Genomic DNA, 18,800 nt, shown 5'->3' on the forward strand with positions numbered 1-18,800 from the left:
AGTGAAAGTTCATCCTTTGATAAATACGCCTTTTAATATCCCATAGAAAATAATGGAGTGGCGGAATTTCACTCGAAAGGACTGTGGTGATCTCTAACTTCACTCTTTGATAAATATGCCCCTAAGTGTTGAGAAAAATACTCTGAATGCATAGATGCCCCAGCTAGACTTGTATGGCCCAGAACTAATCACTAAATGGAACGTGATCAATGCTGATACCCCAATAACACAGTCCCTCCGAATAAAATATGATCAAGCACCGCCTGCAAGTTCACGTCTAGTTGGTCTGATCCTGCGTGACATGCGACCGTAGAACGACAATCGCTTACCCATAAAGAGAGGCCGTTATTCTACTGCATATTAGTGGCACGTAAGAGGTAAAAGTGATGCATTCTTATATTGGGATGGGTCTGCTGCTCCTTCCGTAGCCCTATGGCAAATAAACAGAGGAGCCAAATACACCTGCCATGCTGAGCAATTTGCATCACCCACACCCCCGCCCCCTCCCTCCTCCCCTTCATTCAAACGTGCACTGAATGTAAATGAGGGCTGGACTTCTCCCATGCAAAGAGCCGGTGTGTCCCCGCTGCTGTCGGATGGTTGTAGCAGTCTAGTTTATATGCTTATTGTTCCTGTCTACGAGAATCCGCAAAGCACAAGGAAAGGAGCAGCCCCACTCCCATATCTGGACCTGTCCTGCTTCACTGGATCCTTCTGTGTGAAGGGGAGGGGGATTTACTGAGCCATCTCTGGAAACAGAAGAGGGGGGGGGGGAGACACTGCATCCCACTCCATCTAAAGGGCATCTTGGAATTGCTTCCTATTTTGCATCACATCCCACTGTTACTATTCACCACAGGCCCAAGAGGCCACCTGCAACCTGCAACCCTAATCCCAACCCCCCCCCCACACAAATACACTCATACTCACACTCACAGACATATACACATAATCACACACATATATGCTCACACATACTCACACAACCCCTTCACCATTTACGCAGATAGCAATGCCGGGGTAACAGCATCCTACCAACCAAATGAGAATTTGGGGGTTAATCCGAATTATGCGTTAGTTTTCTATCAGCATCATGCCTGGGTTTTAACGGGCAGTGAAAATCCTTTCAGCGCCGCATTCTGTCATCTGTGCAAGATACAGTATAAGCATCTCCCGCAGGATCTTCCAGGTGGCAAGCATGGAGGCACTGCACCCAGCACAAGCACCCCAGCTACCAGCTGCTCCTGGATACATGGACCTCTTGTTCCAAGGTGGGGGCAGATTTATGGATGCCCTGAGAGAATGCAAGGACTGTGGGTGGGAGTTGTCCTTGGCTACTCTGCAGAAACATGCCAGCCTTACCTGGGCAGAGCTCCTATGCCTGTTCACAGGCACCTTGCTATGGACTGGCTTTAGAAGTGTAACCACAAGGTGGATCTTCCAGGTGAGTGACACACACAGTGACAGTTAGCTATTCTTGGTAGGGACAACCTGGCACTGTAGGGAGCAGCAAACTGCCATCTCTTTCCAAAACACTACCCACCCTTCTTATACACATATCTCTCTCCAGTCCTTCTGCATTAGTATCACCAGGGCACCAGCCTGGAGCAACTGACTACACATATCCACACCTTTCACACATTATTTCAACTGACAAAGAGTGTGTCATCTTCCAGAAAATAATAATACAAAACTGGCTTATTACTGTTAAACTCAATATCAATTATCTTTTATAATCCACATTTGCATTGGCATCTTCTGCAATGCTGAACCATTGGCTTTTTTCCATTTTGGTTCATTAGGCTGGGTGCTGTCACCATAACTACCTCCGGCATCATGTATCCCCTGCTTTTAATACAAGTTGTTTAAGCACTCAGGCATTCTGCTACACAATCAGTAGTACAACCCTTAGGCCAAATCAATCTGTATTCACCTAGAATTATTTAAGGGTGTGTGCAGCTTGTATATATACCTACAATCATTTTTTGGATCAGCCATTAACCCCTTTAGCCTAAATTCTCAGTTTTGTATTTGAAGGCAATTTTTTTATTTACTCCATCAAATATATAAAACTGTTGTGATGAGAGGAAAGCATGGTGCAAATAATGTGACACGTAGGCCCGAAGCCATGATAGCCTGCAATCTAGTGAGTGTAGAAAAAAAAATCAATCACTTAGCTTCTGAAAAATGCAACACAAATAATATGCATAGTTATTCTGATAGTAACACAAATGCCCTTATTCCTCATCCTATTTTTACTACTGATAAAGTCAGGACACATTCTGCCAGCTCCATTCTTCACAACCTCACAGGCATCTTTTTTTGACAAGTGGTCTGCAGATTCCAGGTTACAGATAAAAATATTATGTCATTAGCCATCCTGTTTTGTACCAAGAATATATAGAACATTTTGGCTTGTAACAAGTAACAGTTCACCCCAAAGCATACATCAACCTACATTCATATTGGATTCTCCTTCCACTGTTTCAGGATACCATAGTTAGGGAACTGAGGCTTTAAACCAGAAGTTTGTCAGATTTGTTCATTTCCAGCCCTAATTGGAGGTATATAATATAACCCTTCTTCAGGGCCCCCCTTTATCAATTGCTGTTCAGTCATTTACCATACTTCCAAGAATATCTGCAAATAAGCATTCTTTCCAAATCTCACCTTAATTGACTTTCATGGTGGCCTCTCATATATATGTGAGGGGAAATTGTCATTCTCCCCAAATCTCCCCCAAATAGTGAGCGCACCTTGTCATTGCTCCAGGGTATGGGAACAACTGCTGTAAACTGTAAGATGTCAGGGACCAGTTCCCATTCAGGTTAATGTATCATTTTATGTTATTCCAACACAGCAGAAAGGTTGCCACTTATATAACCTTTAACCAATCAAAACTAATATATCATCACTAGTATCTCTTATGACAATCTACTGTGAATCAATCTGCCCATCTCTGTTAAACCACACAAAAGATTTCTACCTCCCAGCAACATCAGTGTGAATTGGGGAGAGGGCTGAAATGGATGGGGTGAAATAAATAGTTGCAGCTGCATAGCAGTTGCCAGTAGCAACTTCAGCATCCCTTGGCATCTCCATAGCAACACTATCTTACTTTGTTCAAGGATAAGCATTGTTTCAAGTCTAAAAATCAGACGTCTCCCTTAGTAAAATGTTCTTTTCCTTCTATCAAAGCGGCAAAGAAATTTCTCCCTCCATCTTCTTTTTCTTAGAAGAGATGTTTTTTTTTATACTGTGGAATGGATCCCTCCTTATACAATGCTACATGTGCTGGCTAACTGTTTGGCTTTCAGGCACAAAGTTTGCAAAGTAGAATGTTCTTTTACTTTACAGAAAGTGAAACAGATGCTGAAAAGTGATCTGCATTGAATTAGTATAATGTTTGTAAAATTCCATTATTTTATAGCATTTGTTAACTAGATGGATACAACATACATGTCCATGTGTTCTAGGCTCCAGTGCCTAATTTTAGCCAGAGTTCAGAGTGCAGGATGAGGAAACTGCTGAGAACACACAAGGTACTGTTACTTCTCTAGCTAAACATAGAACATAGAAAGCTGACTAATGTCTCTCCCCACTTCAGTTTGTTCACTGGTTGTATCATTATTAAAAATCCATTTACTTACATAGAAGACATCCTCTTTGTAAGGAGGGCCTACCTTACATTTATTTCTCTTACATTTGACAAGTGAGCTTGCTGTGTGTACAGAATATATATTGTCTGTTCATTTGCATTGATGTATGATTGGCTGTTTGTTGGCTGCCATACTACTTGCCTCAGCTATTGTTTCTGAAACAGCTAAGCTGTCACATTCTGCCAGGGCAATATTTGTTTGTTCAAACTTTGTAATTGGTTTATCTATATTGTATCCGTCTGCACCATGATAAGCAATTCTTTTGTAATACAAAAGATGTACAAAATAAATTGTTAAAAAGGATATATATATATAGAATAATCATATGCGGGCAATGCTCAACTATAACTCACCGCTTGTTGTAGCGTCGGGTGCAAGCTGCTGGTCACCCTGCCAGGGACCCACTTATAACTCCAAGAAATACTTGCTGCAGTACTCCGAATCCTGTGAAAAGTGATTTATTGTGCCAACAAACTAGGCAACGTTTCGGGCCAACGCCCTTTCTGAAGCCTCTAAAGATATATATAGCTTTACCACCAGCCTTTAAAAGGCATAAGCTAGGCAAACTAGGTCACCCAAATGGCCCTATCTGATCTGCCACATCAATATGAGACTCGATGTTGGAAATGGGCCTGGGAAACAGCATCATTGCTCACTCAGAGTGACCATGTGTGGAATGGCATTCAAAGAGGTCCTGGCATTTCAGGTACATAGAGGCCCCAACAGATAGTGACTGTCTATGGCATCTTAAAACAGCCTCCTGGCATTTGCCAGAACCCAAAAGTTGCCAGGTTGGACCTGGGTTGTATTCTGGTACAAGTAGAAGCTGATCTGTTTGATATTCACTGCTGGTATGTCTCTGCTGACCATTGCCCATTTGACTGCTGCTTAGTTGCCACCATAGGGAAACATTTAATCTTCATTCAAAAACCTGTCTGTCTTGCTCTTATGTGACACCATATTGCTTGTAGGTTTGTTTTTTTCTTCCGAGCAGGTGAAAAATACCTCTCCGGCTCAAATATAATTTATTTTACAAGTCAAGAAAAAAGTTTAGGCCAATTGCATAAATGGAATTTTAAAAGTCAATAAATGTACCCAGCAAGTCCTGAAAGAAATACGTGAAATTTTGTCTCCATGTCTTTTATGCCAATTTTTGTTTGTGTTTTTCAAATATTATTACTGTATATTCAATTGTGAGTGGCAGAGTGTTCCTTTTAATAGAATTCACTTTGAACACAAATTATTCAGGAAATTGAATATTATGCTCTGGGCCACCAGAAGGGGCTGCAAGATTACTGTACGCAGAAATGTGAATAATATCCCTGGGAGAAAAGTTACTATTTACTGTTTTGATTTGGTTCTCCACTTACACCACTGTTAGACCCAGGGTGCTGTCTAATGCATTGATTGTGGGGCTACTCCCATTAAGAGGGTTTAAAGAAATGAATGGAGGGGAGACTTGTAATTAGCTTTTGTTGAGGATACCCTTAACTATAGTATAACAATGTATTTTATGTATCTCTTATATTGTAAAGTACTAACAAGTGAGCAGCATGTAGGAAAAACAACAGGTGTTGTAATGCCAGTAAATGTCCTATAAACAGTAAAAAGTAGTTGCCACTAAATTATTATGCATGCATCAAAAAGCCCAATGAATTTCCATTGTGGCTATGAAATGTTGCCAGAAAAAATATTGTTCAAAATATTGTGGCTACAAAATAATCTCAGAAAAGTCAGTTACTACGTCACAAAAGTGCCTGTTTTTTTTTAATACCACCAGTCCAACTTCTCCAAAGCTGATAATATGGGGGTTATTAATTAAGGTTTGAGGTGCGTTTTACACGAAAATTCAAGTTTGCAAGTTGATTTTTTTTTTGTCAAAACAAACAGTTTTGGGTTAAAAAATAACCCAGAATTTTTCAAAATTTACTGTAAATACCTTGAATCTGAAAATACACCATCAAAAACCTGTCGAGGTCATGTAGGTGTCAATGGAAGAGGTCCCTTGAACTATTTGAAGATGTTAATAGCCTTCATGATGTTTGAGTTTTTTTCTGAGGGTTTTGCCCGAAAACTTTAATAATTCAAGTTTTTTCCCACGGAGAACTCAATTAACTCAAGTTTTTGGGTTTCACAACTCGAGCTCGCAGCATCGGGTTTTTGCCATTCGAGTTTTTTCTTAAATAAGATACCATTCGAATTGTGAGTTCATTCCAGGTAAAATATACTGTAACATGGATAAATAACCAACTATTGTGGAAACCCAATCCCAACTGGATTCATCTGGTTAAGATGCACGTACTTTATATTTGCACATCTAAAACTGCTTGAAAACGGGTACCTTATTAAGGAAGTTTAAAATTAGTCTAGTAGCTGACGGTAAAATGAGTCTTTATAGAAGAATATGCAAGGTGAATAATCGACTCTGAACTCAGTATGTTTGACTTCTTACTGTTTGTAAAGTAATTGGTAAGATCATGAATTGAATTTGCAGAATTCCTGCTTAGTGTTAAATATGTCTTGTTCTGTTGTTTCTACAGCCTTTTGCCCATTGGTGTAAGCTGCACCCGAAAGAAGCCAGTAAGGTTCCGGAGAGTGCCTGGAAGCTCCTCTTCTACACCATTTCTTGGTCTTACAGTTTCTACCTGCTGTTCTTCACTGAGTACAATTTCTTCCATGACCCTTCTTGTTGCTTCCATGGTATGACCAGGGATCATTATAAATTACCTTCTTAAATACTGCCAGTCTTCCAGTGCAGAGCAAAATCACTGTGTTCCTTTTTTTGTCAGTGTGGGGCACAAATAAATGTCATATAAGTGACTATTTTACACATAGAAAATTTTATATATTTTCCACATTGGTTTTGTGTGAAATAGTGAAATAATTAAATATGTTTCTAGCTCTCTCTAGAATGGGGTCCCCAACCTCTTTTACCCACCAGCCACATTGAAAAAAGAGTTGGGGGAGCAACATGTGCACTAAAAAGGTTCCTGGGCATATGGGCTGTGACTGGCTAATTGTAATCCCTACAGGAGACTCTATTTGGCAGTACATCTGGTTTTTAGCAACCAAAACTTGCCTTCAAGCCAGAAATTCAATAATAAGCACCTGTTTTGAGGCCACTGGGAGCAACATCACAGGGGTTGGTGAGCAACATGTTTCCCACGAATCACTGGTTGAGGATCACTTTCTAGAACCAGGGCACACTTGAGATGTTTACCTGCTGGCTTCCTGGTAGAATGGTCTCATCCTGGGCACAGGGTTTGGACTTTGGGGCTTAGACAGGGCAATTGGTGTACTACAGAAGAACTACAGAAGAACCACTGGAAGCAAATCATCAGTCCGGCCTGTTGGCTGAATTTAAAACCTTTTGCTAATATTTGGCATGTTTTTGGCTATACCCCCCTCATAAATGTGGTTATATGTTTTCCTAGAACAAACAGTATCTAATACCATTATTTGCATTCCCACAGTATAGAGTGCACAAAAAAGTGAACATAGCCCCAGGTGTTTTCACAAAAGGTTTGGTTGCACTTGTGCTTTCTAAAGAACGCCAGAAGTACTTTCACATGGTTTGTTTTGAGTAATGGCTGCTTTTGTGCAATGTCCATAAAGGTCAGTCTTATGCAGAGCTGCTTTTATATTGTTGACTCTACTTCATTTCAGCCTGAGCTATTCAACTCAGATAATTAGCTACTTCAGACTGATTTTTGGTTTGTCGCCTTATTGTTTGCACCACTGGTTTTGATGACCTTTTCTGGGCATCATCTTGGTGGTTTGATATAACTTACACTTCCTGATAACTGAACAAACTGAGCCCACTTGACTGTTGTTTTATACATTTTCCTCATTTATGCCATTGTACAACATTAAAGAAGAAGGATAGTCCTGTTATACTTGGGGGTGCCAAATGTTAGGCATTTACTTTACCGGACACCCCGGGCCAGAGAAAACTGCACTGGTCCGTGATTCTTCCAGCGAGCACCGCGGATCGATCGTCAACTGGCTTCTTCTTCTCCTTTATCTTTAACATCTTGGAAGAGTTTGGTAGCATTCATTTTTACAGCTGACCTTCAATTGAAATCCTAAAAAAATATCCATTAATGGCAGCATTTTTATCTAGAAAATGTGGCAGTTGTTTCTGATTTGCTGGTGGAGGCCAGTAGAAAGTCAGTGGTTTTCACCTGGCAAATGTTGAACTTCCAAAACATCGGATTCATTTTTTATTAGATTATTTTCTAACATATTATTATTAGTTTCACTTTAGTTATTATTTTGAGTTTCAGTAATTTGAAATTAAAGCACCACAGTCACAGTAGGGTTTGTTATTTAGTAAAACGAGTGAACTGATCAAGGATCTGAATACTTTTGCAAGGCACTGTCTGTAGAGAGGTATTGAATTTATTACAGTGATCGGATATGTTAGTCTGAATTCTTGGAAACAGGTGTTTTCCAAATAGTCTTTCCGTAACTCGGATAATCATGCCTAATAATTAATATAAGTAATAAGGAGAAATAATTTAATAAACTTTTCCATTAACAATGCTGTTACAGTACCATGGGAAATGGAACTGAGTTAGGGAGAAATTCTAGATAAACTATATATTTGTATTTAGCTAAATTACGTTAATTCTCCTGTGCCACATGATTTAAACATCAGTTCAGAGTTCTGCTACAGTGCCATGGGAAATGTAAAGGAGTTTAAAGAGAAACTATATATATTTCATTTAGCTACACCTAAGGGGCAGATTCACTAAGGGTCGAATTTCGAAGTTAAAAATACTTCGAAATTCGACCCTCGAATTGAAATCCTTCGACTTCGAATATCGAAGTCGAAGGATTTAGCGCTAATCTTGCGATCGATCGATCGAAGGATTTTTCGTTCGATCGAACGATTAAATCGTTCGAATCGAACGATTCGAACGATTTTAATCCAACGATCGAAGGAAAATCCTTCGATCAAAAAAAGGTTAGCAAGCCTATGGGGACCTTCCCCATAGGCTAACATTGACTTCGGTAGGTTTTATCTGCCGAAGTAGGGGGTCGAAGTTTTTTTTAAAGGGAAAGTACTTCGACTATCGAATGGTCGAATAGTCGAACGATTTTTACTTCGAATCGTTCGATTTCGTTCGAATTCGAACGAATTTAACCAATTCGATGGTCGAAGTACCCAAAAAATACTTCGAAATTCGAATTTTTTTCATTCGAATCCTTCACTCGAAGTTAGTGAATCTGCCCCTTATTGTCCCATGTCACGTCTTCTACACTGAGACAGCAATCCCGTGCTAACTGGTTGTCTTCTACTGCCTACCTGCAGAAAATTACTAATAGATGCCAAATATCTTTTGGCCATGAATGACCTACCAAAATGAAAAGGGTGGTTCACCTTTAAATGAACTTTTAGTTATATTACAGAATGGCTAAGCAACTTTTCAATTGGCCTTTTTTTTAAAAAAAAAAATAGTTTTTGAATGATTTGCCTTCTTCTTCAGGCTATTTCCAGCTTTCAAATGGGGGGTCACTGACCCCATCTTAAAAATCAAATGCTCTGTAAGGCTACACATGTATTGTTATTGCTACTTTTATTACTCATCTTTCTATTCAGGTCCTCTCCTATTCATATTCTAATCTCTTATCCAAATCAATACATGGTTGCTAGGGTAATTTGGACCCTGACAACGGTTTGCTTAAATTACAAACTGGAGAGCTGCTGAATAAAAAGCTAAATAACTACAAATAATAATAACCAGTTGCAAAGTGTCTCCATACTAGTGTCATACTAAAAGTTAACTCAAAGGTGAACAATCCCTTTATGCGACAAAAGTAAGATTTACTATAACAGAAAAAAAAACAAGGTAATTTATATACTAAAATAATCCTCCAATCTCCTCCAGTTCTCAGTGATGGGCTTTGGAATGAATGAGCAGCTACCCAAGGCCAAAGCTGCTGTGAACTGACACTTCTGTGATGGACTACCTATCCAGGAGGCTTCTGATTGGAGAGACCATCTGCATAAGGAATAAACCCCTGAGTCTTTTGCCGGGAGAGCAATGAAGGCTTTAAAGATTTTTTTCTCGAAAACAGCTCATTAAAAAAATTAAAGTAGATTGCAAATGTGCTTAAGGGAGTACTTTCTGCATATTCAATTTTATGCTGACCTTTAGTTCCCCTTTAAAGTCAGGGGGTGTAGTAAGATTGTATAGTTTATCACAGCAATAAAGAGCAAACAATCAGATCATTTTTATTGATTTAGACTATAGAAAGATAACTGCTAATGGATTGATATGGGTTTGGCAAATATGATAAATTTGCCTCTGTCACCAATAATGGAGGTCATTTATAAACACTGGGTAAATTTGCACATGGGCAGTAACCCATGGCATCCAATCAGATGTTTCTACCTGTAACTGACACCCATAGCACTGATTGGTTGCTATGGATTACTGCCCAGGTGCAAATTTGCCAAGTTTTTATAAATAAGCCCCCCAATGTCTTGTCCTTGTTTTACAAATGAACCTGAATATAGAATAGGGACATTTCAGGTGACAGCATCTGCACATTTATGTCTTGCTCCTATATTAATCCTCATTCTTTCCTTGATGGAATGCAGGTTGGAAGTCAGGAGTGCAGGTTCCCAGGGATATTGCCCTGGCGTATCTCATACAAGGTAGTTTCTATGCCCACTCCACATATGCCACCCTCTATATGGACTCATGGAGGAAAGACTCTGTTGTCATGATTCTGCATCACCTGGTCACATTCACTCTTATTACTTTCTCATATGCTTTCAGGTAAGTCAGATGCTTCAGGGTATGTACTTAAATTTCCTAAAGGTTTTCATTTGGAACAGTCTCATATGGTTTCATTCTCATATTAGACTTTTTTTTGAAAACTATGCTGTTTCACTACAGGGGTCATTTACATAGACCCTGAACAGAAGGACAACAGGATACAAAAGCACACCAATTAGTGCTCCTTTAAAAGCATTTATGTCCACATTCTAGCTGCACTTTCTGGCAGACAAAAATCCAGTGCAAGATGCAGAAAACAATATTGGATGTTGTAAGACAATTCTGTCCTTACGGCCTACCATAGGGCATCTGCATGCTCTCCCTAACTTGCTTGTCTGAATGCCTAGGGACCTCATCCTACCTGTTCCTCATATATATATTGTTCTGCTGAATACAGGCAGCAGTTTATATATATATATATATATATATATATAATACACAAAAGCCATGAATATCCTGTAAATTATATCCTTATAAACGGTGAGTTCTGATGTCATCAGTTATAAACGGTGAGTTCTGATGTAATTTCTGTCACATGACTCATTGAAACTTGTGTATTATAATAAATAAAGTACCCCCAGTTGTAAAATATGAGGATATTAGAAGTTACCTCGGAGTTCCATGACCTGTATAAAAACACTCGGCCTTCGGCCTCGTGTTTTTATATGGTCATGAAACTCCTCGGTGACTTATAATATCCTTATATTTTACAAGAGGGGGTACTTTATTCACTATATATACAGTATATATATATAACATTTATTTATGAGTCCAGTATTGCCCTAAAAAGTTAAAGTGGACCTGTCACCCAGACACAAAAATCTGTATAATAAAAGTCCTTTTCAAACTAAACATGAAATCCAATTTCTATTTTTTATTAAAGCATTCATAGCTGTTGTAAACTCATTTAAAAATCTCAGCTGTCAATCAAATATTGTCTGCCACTCCTCTATGCCAGTGGCATAGAGGCGGGGCAGACAATTAGGGGCAGATTTACTAAGGGTCGAATATCGAGGGTTAATTAACCCTCGATATTCGACCAGGAACTAAAATCGTTCGACTTCGAATATCGAAGTCGAACGATTTAGCGCTAATCGTACGATCGTACGATTATTCGTTCGATCGAACGATTAAATCCTTCGAATCGAACGATTCGAAGGATTTTAATCCAACGATCGAAGGAATATCCTTCGATCAAAAAAACACAGGCAAGCCTATGGGGACCTTCCCCCTAGGCTAACATTGAGTTCGGTAGCTTTTAGCTGCCGAACTAGGGGGTCGAAGTTTTTCTTAAAGAGACAGTACTTCGATTATCGAATCGTCGAATAGTCGAACGATTTTTAGTTCGAATCGTTCGATTCGTAGTCGAAGTCGTAGTCGAAGGTCGAACTAGCCCATTCGATGGTCGAAGTAGCCAAAAAAACACTTCGAAATTCGAAGTTTTTTTAATTCGAATCCTTCACTCGAGCTTTGTAAATGTGCCCCCAAGTTTCACTTTCCATGCAGCACTTCCTAGATGTCACTGGTCTCAACATATTTCCCTGTTCTCTTTACTATTTAATTGTGTAGCCAGGGCATGGGGATGGACATCGGGCCCCCCATTCTGGTGCACAAACAAGATTCTGAGATGATACAAGACTTGTCTTAATAACAGTGTCCACAAAATGACTGCTGCCTGGTTGCTATAATTTTGAAATCCCAGACTGAAGGAAGCAAGATTCAAATAATTTATATAGTGTAATTAAAGTTCATTTTGCTTGACTAATCTGATAAAATAGGATTTTGAATAATTTTTTTGGGTGACGGGTCCCCTTTAATCAATTCGAGCGATATTTTTTTCCCTGTCAAAAACTCTTCGTTTTTTCCCCAAACTTGCTTATTCAAATTTTCCCATTCGAGTTTTTTTTTTTAATTCGAGTTGTGAGTTTGTTCTACTTCATTCAAGGTACTGTATATAAAACTCTAAGGATCAAAGATAACAGACAGAGATATTTGAAGTGTGTTCCTTCTGGTGCAAGAAGTTATTGCTTCATTGGTTCATATATGTTCAGGTTGAGCAATGACCCTTTAAATGCAGCAGTAGAAATATGATATATATATATATATAAATAGCAGGGTTATACCTAGAGTGATATCAAGAAAAGAAAAAACATACTGGGAAAAAGATTAAGGGGGAAGGCAGAGAACATTTGAATTACTCTCCTATGCATATTTTTAATATGCCACCCTTATATTTGTCTAATGGAAAAGTTAAGAGCTGAATATATTATTACAAAAGCAGAACCATTTAAGCAGAATGTGTTTTTGTACCTGTGGGTAACTGGTGGGCTATATGGGGTTGGAGTGTCCACAACACGTTTCCATTGGTTTGGAGTAGAAGTCCCATTTTGTATATATATGAATATATTATTAATTACTGCACTGAAGTTGTAGCTTTAGCCTTGCATAAATATTGTTGAATGAACGTTTGGTCACAGAACTGCTTATCACCTCCCTACTGTAATCAGTCAGTTTACCAAAATGGAGTGTGAGCTTTCTAACAAGGGTGTGAGGTCAGGTTTCTTAGGGGACACAGTTAAAATGGCTTTCAATGAAAAAGTCCAGATGTGCCAGCAGCAATAACAACCAGCTCAATATTCTCATTGCCTTCTACAGAGAGGGGATGAAAGATACAGGCTGACATACTGGGTGGACACTGGTGCATCAGAATTCCATACTGACCCGTGTGCTTCTAGCTATGTGTCTACTGCAGGATTATGTTATACTCTGACTTTTGGTTTTTTGCAGGTATCACAACATTGGAATCCTTGTTCTTTTCCTCCACGACATTAATGACATACAACTTGAATTCACCAAGCTAAATGTCTACTTTAAAACCAGGGGTGGGAAATACCACAGAATTAATGACTTCATTTCTGATGCCGGCTGTGTGACATTCAGCATGAGCTGGTGAGAATACTCTCGGCCATTTTCCAACAATCATTTATACACCTAGCGCTAAGGTTTGTCCTGCAGTTTACTAAATCCTAAATGTATTTTCATCTTCCTCCAGGTTCTGGTTCAGATTGTACTGGTTTCCTCAGAAAGTTCTCTATGCTACCTGCTATTCAAGTCTTGAGTCCAATTCAAACATCCCTTTTTATTTCTTTTTTAACAGTCTGCTGTTTGTGTTGACACTGATGAATATATATTGGTTTTTGGTGAGTATTGCCACGTTTTAGTGATCATAATAATGACTGCTAATGCGCCAGTTTTACTGAAAATATTCTCCACTTATATGTGGTTTAGTGTCTTATTTTATTAATAAACTGGCATGCTTCCTGAGGTACAGGTATGGGATCCTTTATCCAGAAACCTGTTATTCAGAAAGCTCCAAATTACAAAAAGGCTATCTCCAATAGACTCAATTTCATCCAAATAATTCAAATTTTTAAAAATGATTTCCATTTTTCTCTGTAATAATAAAACAGTACATTGTACTTGATCCAAACTAAGATAAAACTAATCATTATTGGAAGCAAAACCAGCCTATTGGGTTTACTTATTATTTACATGATTTTGTAGCAGACTCAAGTTAAGAAGACCCAAATTAAGGAAAGATCAGCTAACCTGAAAACCCCAGGTCCCAAGCATTGTGGAGCAGGTCCTATACCTGTATAAAGGAGACATTATGAGGGTATGATCAGACACACTGATAAATTCAGAATATAGAGTTGTAGTGTACACAAAGGGGGTTATTTGCTAAACTCCGAAATAATCTAGTCAGGCTTTTTGGAGCAAAACTCTTAAGTTTTCCAGGTTTTTTTTTTTTTTTAAACTAATTTTTTCATTATTTATTAAAGCCCGATGCTGCAAAAAGCCAGTATCCGAAAATCTGTCAGAGCTGCCGAGGTTGTGTATAAGTCAGTGGCAGAGGTCCCTATCTTTTTGGGAAGTTTCTGTGGTCTGCGCTTGAATTAGCCTGAAAATCTGGCCATTTCAAGCAAAAATCCAAACAAATACGGGCTTTTCAGAAGAAAGCCTGAAAAAAATTATCGATTCAGGAAAAACCCCGAAAAAATCATCAAGTTTTCGCTCGATTTTATAGAGTATTTACATGAACCACTGAAATCAAATAATAATAAATAAGGTCAAATCGGGTATGGGAGTTTGGTCATAGTTTTTTATTAAAAAAATTAGATAGATTCAGAATTTAGTAAATAACCCTCCCCATCTTAACTTTGATTCACAGATGTTGCAGGACTATAACTCTGAGAATCCTCCAGCATACGGGCATATTTATCAAAGACTGAGAATATCGTATTCCAATGGGAGCTCCTCAATTGTCTAGTCACTTATAGGAGCTTGCAGCAGGAGTAATTCCAAGTGTGACCTTTCTGCAGAAAATGCTTATGCCACAATGCTAAGTGAGAACATCTTCCCAGTTAGCATTTTATCAGGGACCAGCAAAAAACACAGGTAGCATGAAAAGCTGAAAATCTTGCTCAGGCTGCAAGAGTCAAAATAAACAGCAACTCCCTATAATAATTTGAGTAAGAAGAAAATCTTTTCAGGGGCCCTAAACATTTAGAAAGATGTGTTGTTTGCGACAAATATAGTAAACTGTTGCATCATTCAGGTCTCTCACTGGTCCCTCTATAATTCTATCCACCCTAATAAAAACCATTTGGTCTGCTGACTCTATTTTAATCTTCTATATGAATACTCAGATAAGGTATGTTCAGTGCATACCAAAATCTGTATTAGAACTCCTTATATATACAAAAGGGAGGATACATGGGTCACTACCTCCAACTGATAAGCAGAGTATATGTCTTTATCTCTCTAATGATTAGCACTGGGAGTATTAAAGGCAAAGACATTTTATCTTGGGTATGCCCCAGCAGGTCACTCATGACTTAATTACTGATAAATACTTGGTATATATGTAGAGAGAGATACATTTTCTGTTTCTTTTGTCCCCTTAGTACATTGTGATGTTTGTCGTGAAAGTGTTAACAGGACAAATTCAAGAAGTCAATGATGTCAGAGAATATGATGTTTGTGAGAATGAAAAGGTGTTTGCAAAAAACAACAGCCGACATAAGGACGCTCTTAGCAATGGGTAAGTCCAAAAAAAGAATGTAGCTTTTTGTACCTCTCTATTTTCCCAGGTATTTTATGGCATTTATCACATCTACCATAGATAATTGGAAATATGGTGTAAAGGCTGCTAATGCATGACAAAAACACTCTACCTGACGTGTAATGCAGTCTGCACTATGCTGCTATGTGTATATATTAATACAATTCAGAATTACAATTCCCACCCACAACTGAGAATTACCATCCCTATGTAACTGCACCACCATTCTGTGATGTAACATGAATAACCCAGGTTTCATCTCTCTTTTTTCAGGCAATCTGTCTCAAATGGATGTGTAAAGAAAAAGAAGATGTAGATGAGAATTAAATAACACCCTGCACGTCTCACGTTCATTCCTTTTGTGGTTAGAACATTGTCCGGAAGCCATTTCATCTCCACATTAAGGCACTCGACACAATACACGCCGAAATTAACTGAATGACTTTAATATCATCTGGTTCATGCAAGACCTTTGTTGATTTTTTTAAAATATATACTTCTTACCCAGTTAATGAGTTTGACACATTATCTACTGTGAAAACATGAGAACGGCACAGATTTACTAAAGGTTTAAGATGCACTGCAATTTACATCATGTCATTTTCTTATTATGTCCTTTTTGGCGATCTGCCATCTATTGGTATTACTCAGCAGATGTTGGTGTTCACATGTACTTAATAGACAGTTTCAGCCGCAACTGAGGTGATGCTGGAATGAGCCAGTGAGACTGTGAGTCAGACTTCCAATAATGCATTACTGATTCATGTGGGGTTGTATTTGTAGCTCCATGGTGGAATTCAACAAATATTTTGTGGGACTCATATTGTGGCAGCACACCAAAGAAGTCAAGATGCAGCGCCATAGTAGTCGTTAGGTTGGCTCATTTGGATTCAGAAATATAATTGTATTCTAGAGATTACAGGATCATTTTTCTTGACTTGCGCAATAACCCAGGCCCTCATAAACTGACCTGTCAACCCTCCCAAACTTTTTTCATATGTATACCCCAGAGCAGGGGCACAATGAGGGGGGTTTAGGGCATTAACAAAGTGTGGTTGTGATAATATATATAAAATATCTAGACATCTATGAACTAATGCAGTTTTCTCTCCCAATTACCCTTTATTTAGTCTTTAGTAATTCTGTGCCCTAATCTTGGTTACCAGAAGACAAAGCCTTTTCTAATTATTACCAGTTGACAATGTTATGTTTCCTAAGTGTAACTAAATGAAAAATAATAATTTTAAAATAAGTTGTTGTTGTTGGATTGTATATTATAGGCAACAAGTGGAGATTTTCAGCTCTTTGAAAATTTACTAAAGAGCAAAGTGGCTAACGCTGGCGAAAATTTGCCAGCGTGACGTCATTTCGTCAGTTCGCCGATTTACTAACGGTCGCAGGTGAATTTTCACTCTGGCGAAAGAGCTTTACTACGCTAATTCAGTAGTAGCTTTTTATTTTACTGACTATTACCTCTATCGCCAGACTTGCCTACGCCACCTAAGACCAGGCGAAGTACAATAGAGTAGATAGGAGTTCCTCAAAAAAAAGTTGAACATTATTCCAAGTCCCAAAAATCACTGGCATCTTTTCCTTTTTACAGGGTGATAGGCTGAAAAAGATCAAACATTTTTTTGGGGTACCCTTCTTCCCCTCTACATTTGATAACATATGGCACCTAAACTAAACTGTGGGCACATGTGTAGGGCAATATAACACCTCTATATAATTTTATTAAGGTTCCCTGGCCTTGAGTAGTGTAATGTAGTTGATGCAGCATATGCGGCCATTGTACTTTAACTACACGCCGTATGCAAATTAGCTAACGCTAGCGTTACTTCGAACGCTGATCGTATTTTCGCTGGCGCAACTTCGCCAGTGTACGGTACCCTGTGCGCAACGTCGGATCTTCGTGAATTCCAGTCGAATTTACGCCTGGCGAAGTGTTGCGATGTGCGCAAAGCCAGTGCTGGCGAATTAGTGAATTTGCCCTAAGGCTCACACTATGGATTCAGTTTGACTACAGTCAGACCAATATTAGATTGTGAGGAATCATGCACTCTGGACTCACAGGGGGCCATACAATTTATACAACAGACAATCTTTATTTCATCCTGCAATCAGCTCCTAAGTCTGAAGCAGTGATCACTAACCAGCAGTGTTGGACTGGGATACCAGCGGCCAACCAGAAAACCTTAGGCTGAGGGCCCACTTACCAAACTATCCTCTCCTCACTCAACCTCTTTATTCTCCTAGTCTCTTTTCTCTACATACTATACTCTATTCTTCCATTATTAAGCCTGTGTTCCCATAAAGAAATGACCATGAAATAGGCCAAATGGTTGGAAGCAAGAGGCCCACTGAGACCTGGGCCCACCGGGAGTTTTCCTGGTATCCCTTTGGGCCAGTCTGGCACTGCCAACCAGTGGCTCTTGAGCAACATATTGCTCACCAACCCCTTAACTGTTGCTCCCAGTACCCTAAAAGCAGATGCTTATTTCTGAATTCCAGGCTTAGAGGCAAATTGTGGTTGCAGTGAAGGTGCACTGCCAAACAGAGCCTCCTGTAGGCTGCCAGTTTATATTGGGGCTACCAAGTAGCCAATCACAGCCCTTATTTGGCATCCCAATTGAATTGTTCATGCTTGTGTTGCTCCCCAACTCTTTTTACTTTTAAATGTTTCTCATGAGTAAAAAAAGGTTGGAACCTCACCATTTCAGACTTCAAAATGTGAGAGCAGCAGTTAAGCAGAACAGAAAAATCTGAGTATTTCAAGTAAAGATCAAATGCAAGATGACCTTTGACTAGACCTTCACTTTAATAAAGGATAGGCATTAAACACTTATTGCACATATACTCTGCTTTTCACAGCGCAGGAGGGATTTTTATATGTGTTCAACGTTAAAGAGAAAAGTCTGGTCTTGGTAAAAAGAAATTTGGTTTATAAATAAATGGAGTCCCATTCCCAATCCCTAGTAGTTACCAAAATGAAAGAGGGTATCTAGCTAAGATCCTGTGCTAGAAACAAGACAACTCCCCTCATGTGAGACGTATTCATAAACAAATTATTGCATCCAAGCACTGTGTGGATGAGATGGTATTATAGACCAGTAATGTTTGTAGTATAAAAGCACTACACCACACATTGAATTCAGAACTTTTAGATCTAACAATATTGTAATCATTCCAGGATAAAAAACAATTGTCTAATACTTTCTCCCTGCA

At 38.9% G+C, this 18,800-nt stretch overlaps 1 protein-coding gene across 1 annotated transcript; it reads left to right on the top strand.

Annotated features, from left to right (window-relative positions):
* The first annotated feature begins 532 nt into the window (after positions 1-532).
* Positions 533-16,827, top strand: cers1.L (ceramide synthase 1 L homeolog). The gene is made up of 7 exons (XM_018257081.2): positions 533-1,444; positions 6,200-6,359; positions 10,270-10,450; positions 13,238-13,399; positions 13,503-13,650; positions 15,418-15,554; positions 15,849-16,827. Exons 1-7 carry the CDS (start codon positions 1,199-1,201, stop codon positions 15,889-15,891), a joined length of 1,077 nt encoding a protein of 358 aa, XP_018112570.1. The 5' UTR covers positions 533-1,198; the 3' UTR covers positions 15,892-16,827.
* The last annotated feature ends 1,973 nt before the right edge of the window (positions 16,828-18,800 follow it).

Source organism: Xenopus laevis, chromosome 1L (genome assembly GCF_017654675.1).
Source record: "Xenopus laevis strain J_2021 chromosome 1L, Xenopus_laevis_v10.1, whole genome shotgun sequence".
NCBI lineage: Eukaryota > Metazoa > Chordata > Amphibia > Anura > Pipidae > Xenopus > Xenopus laevis.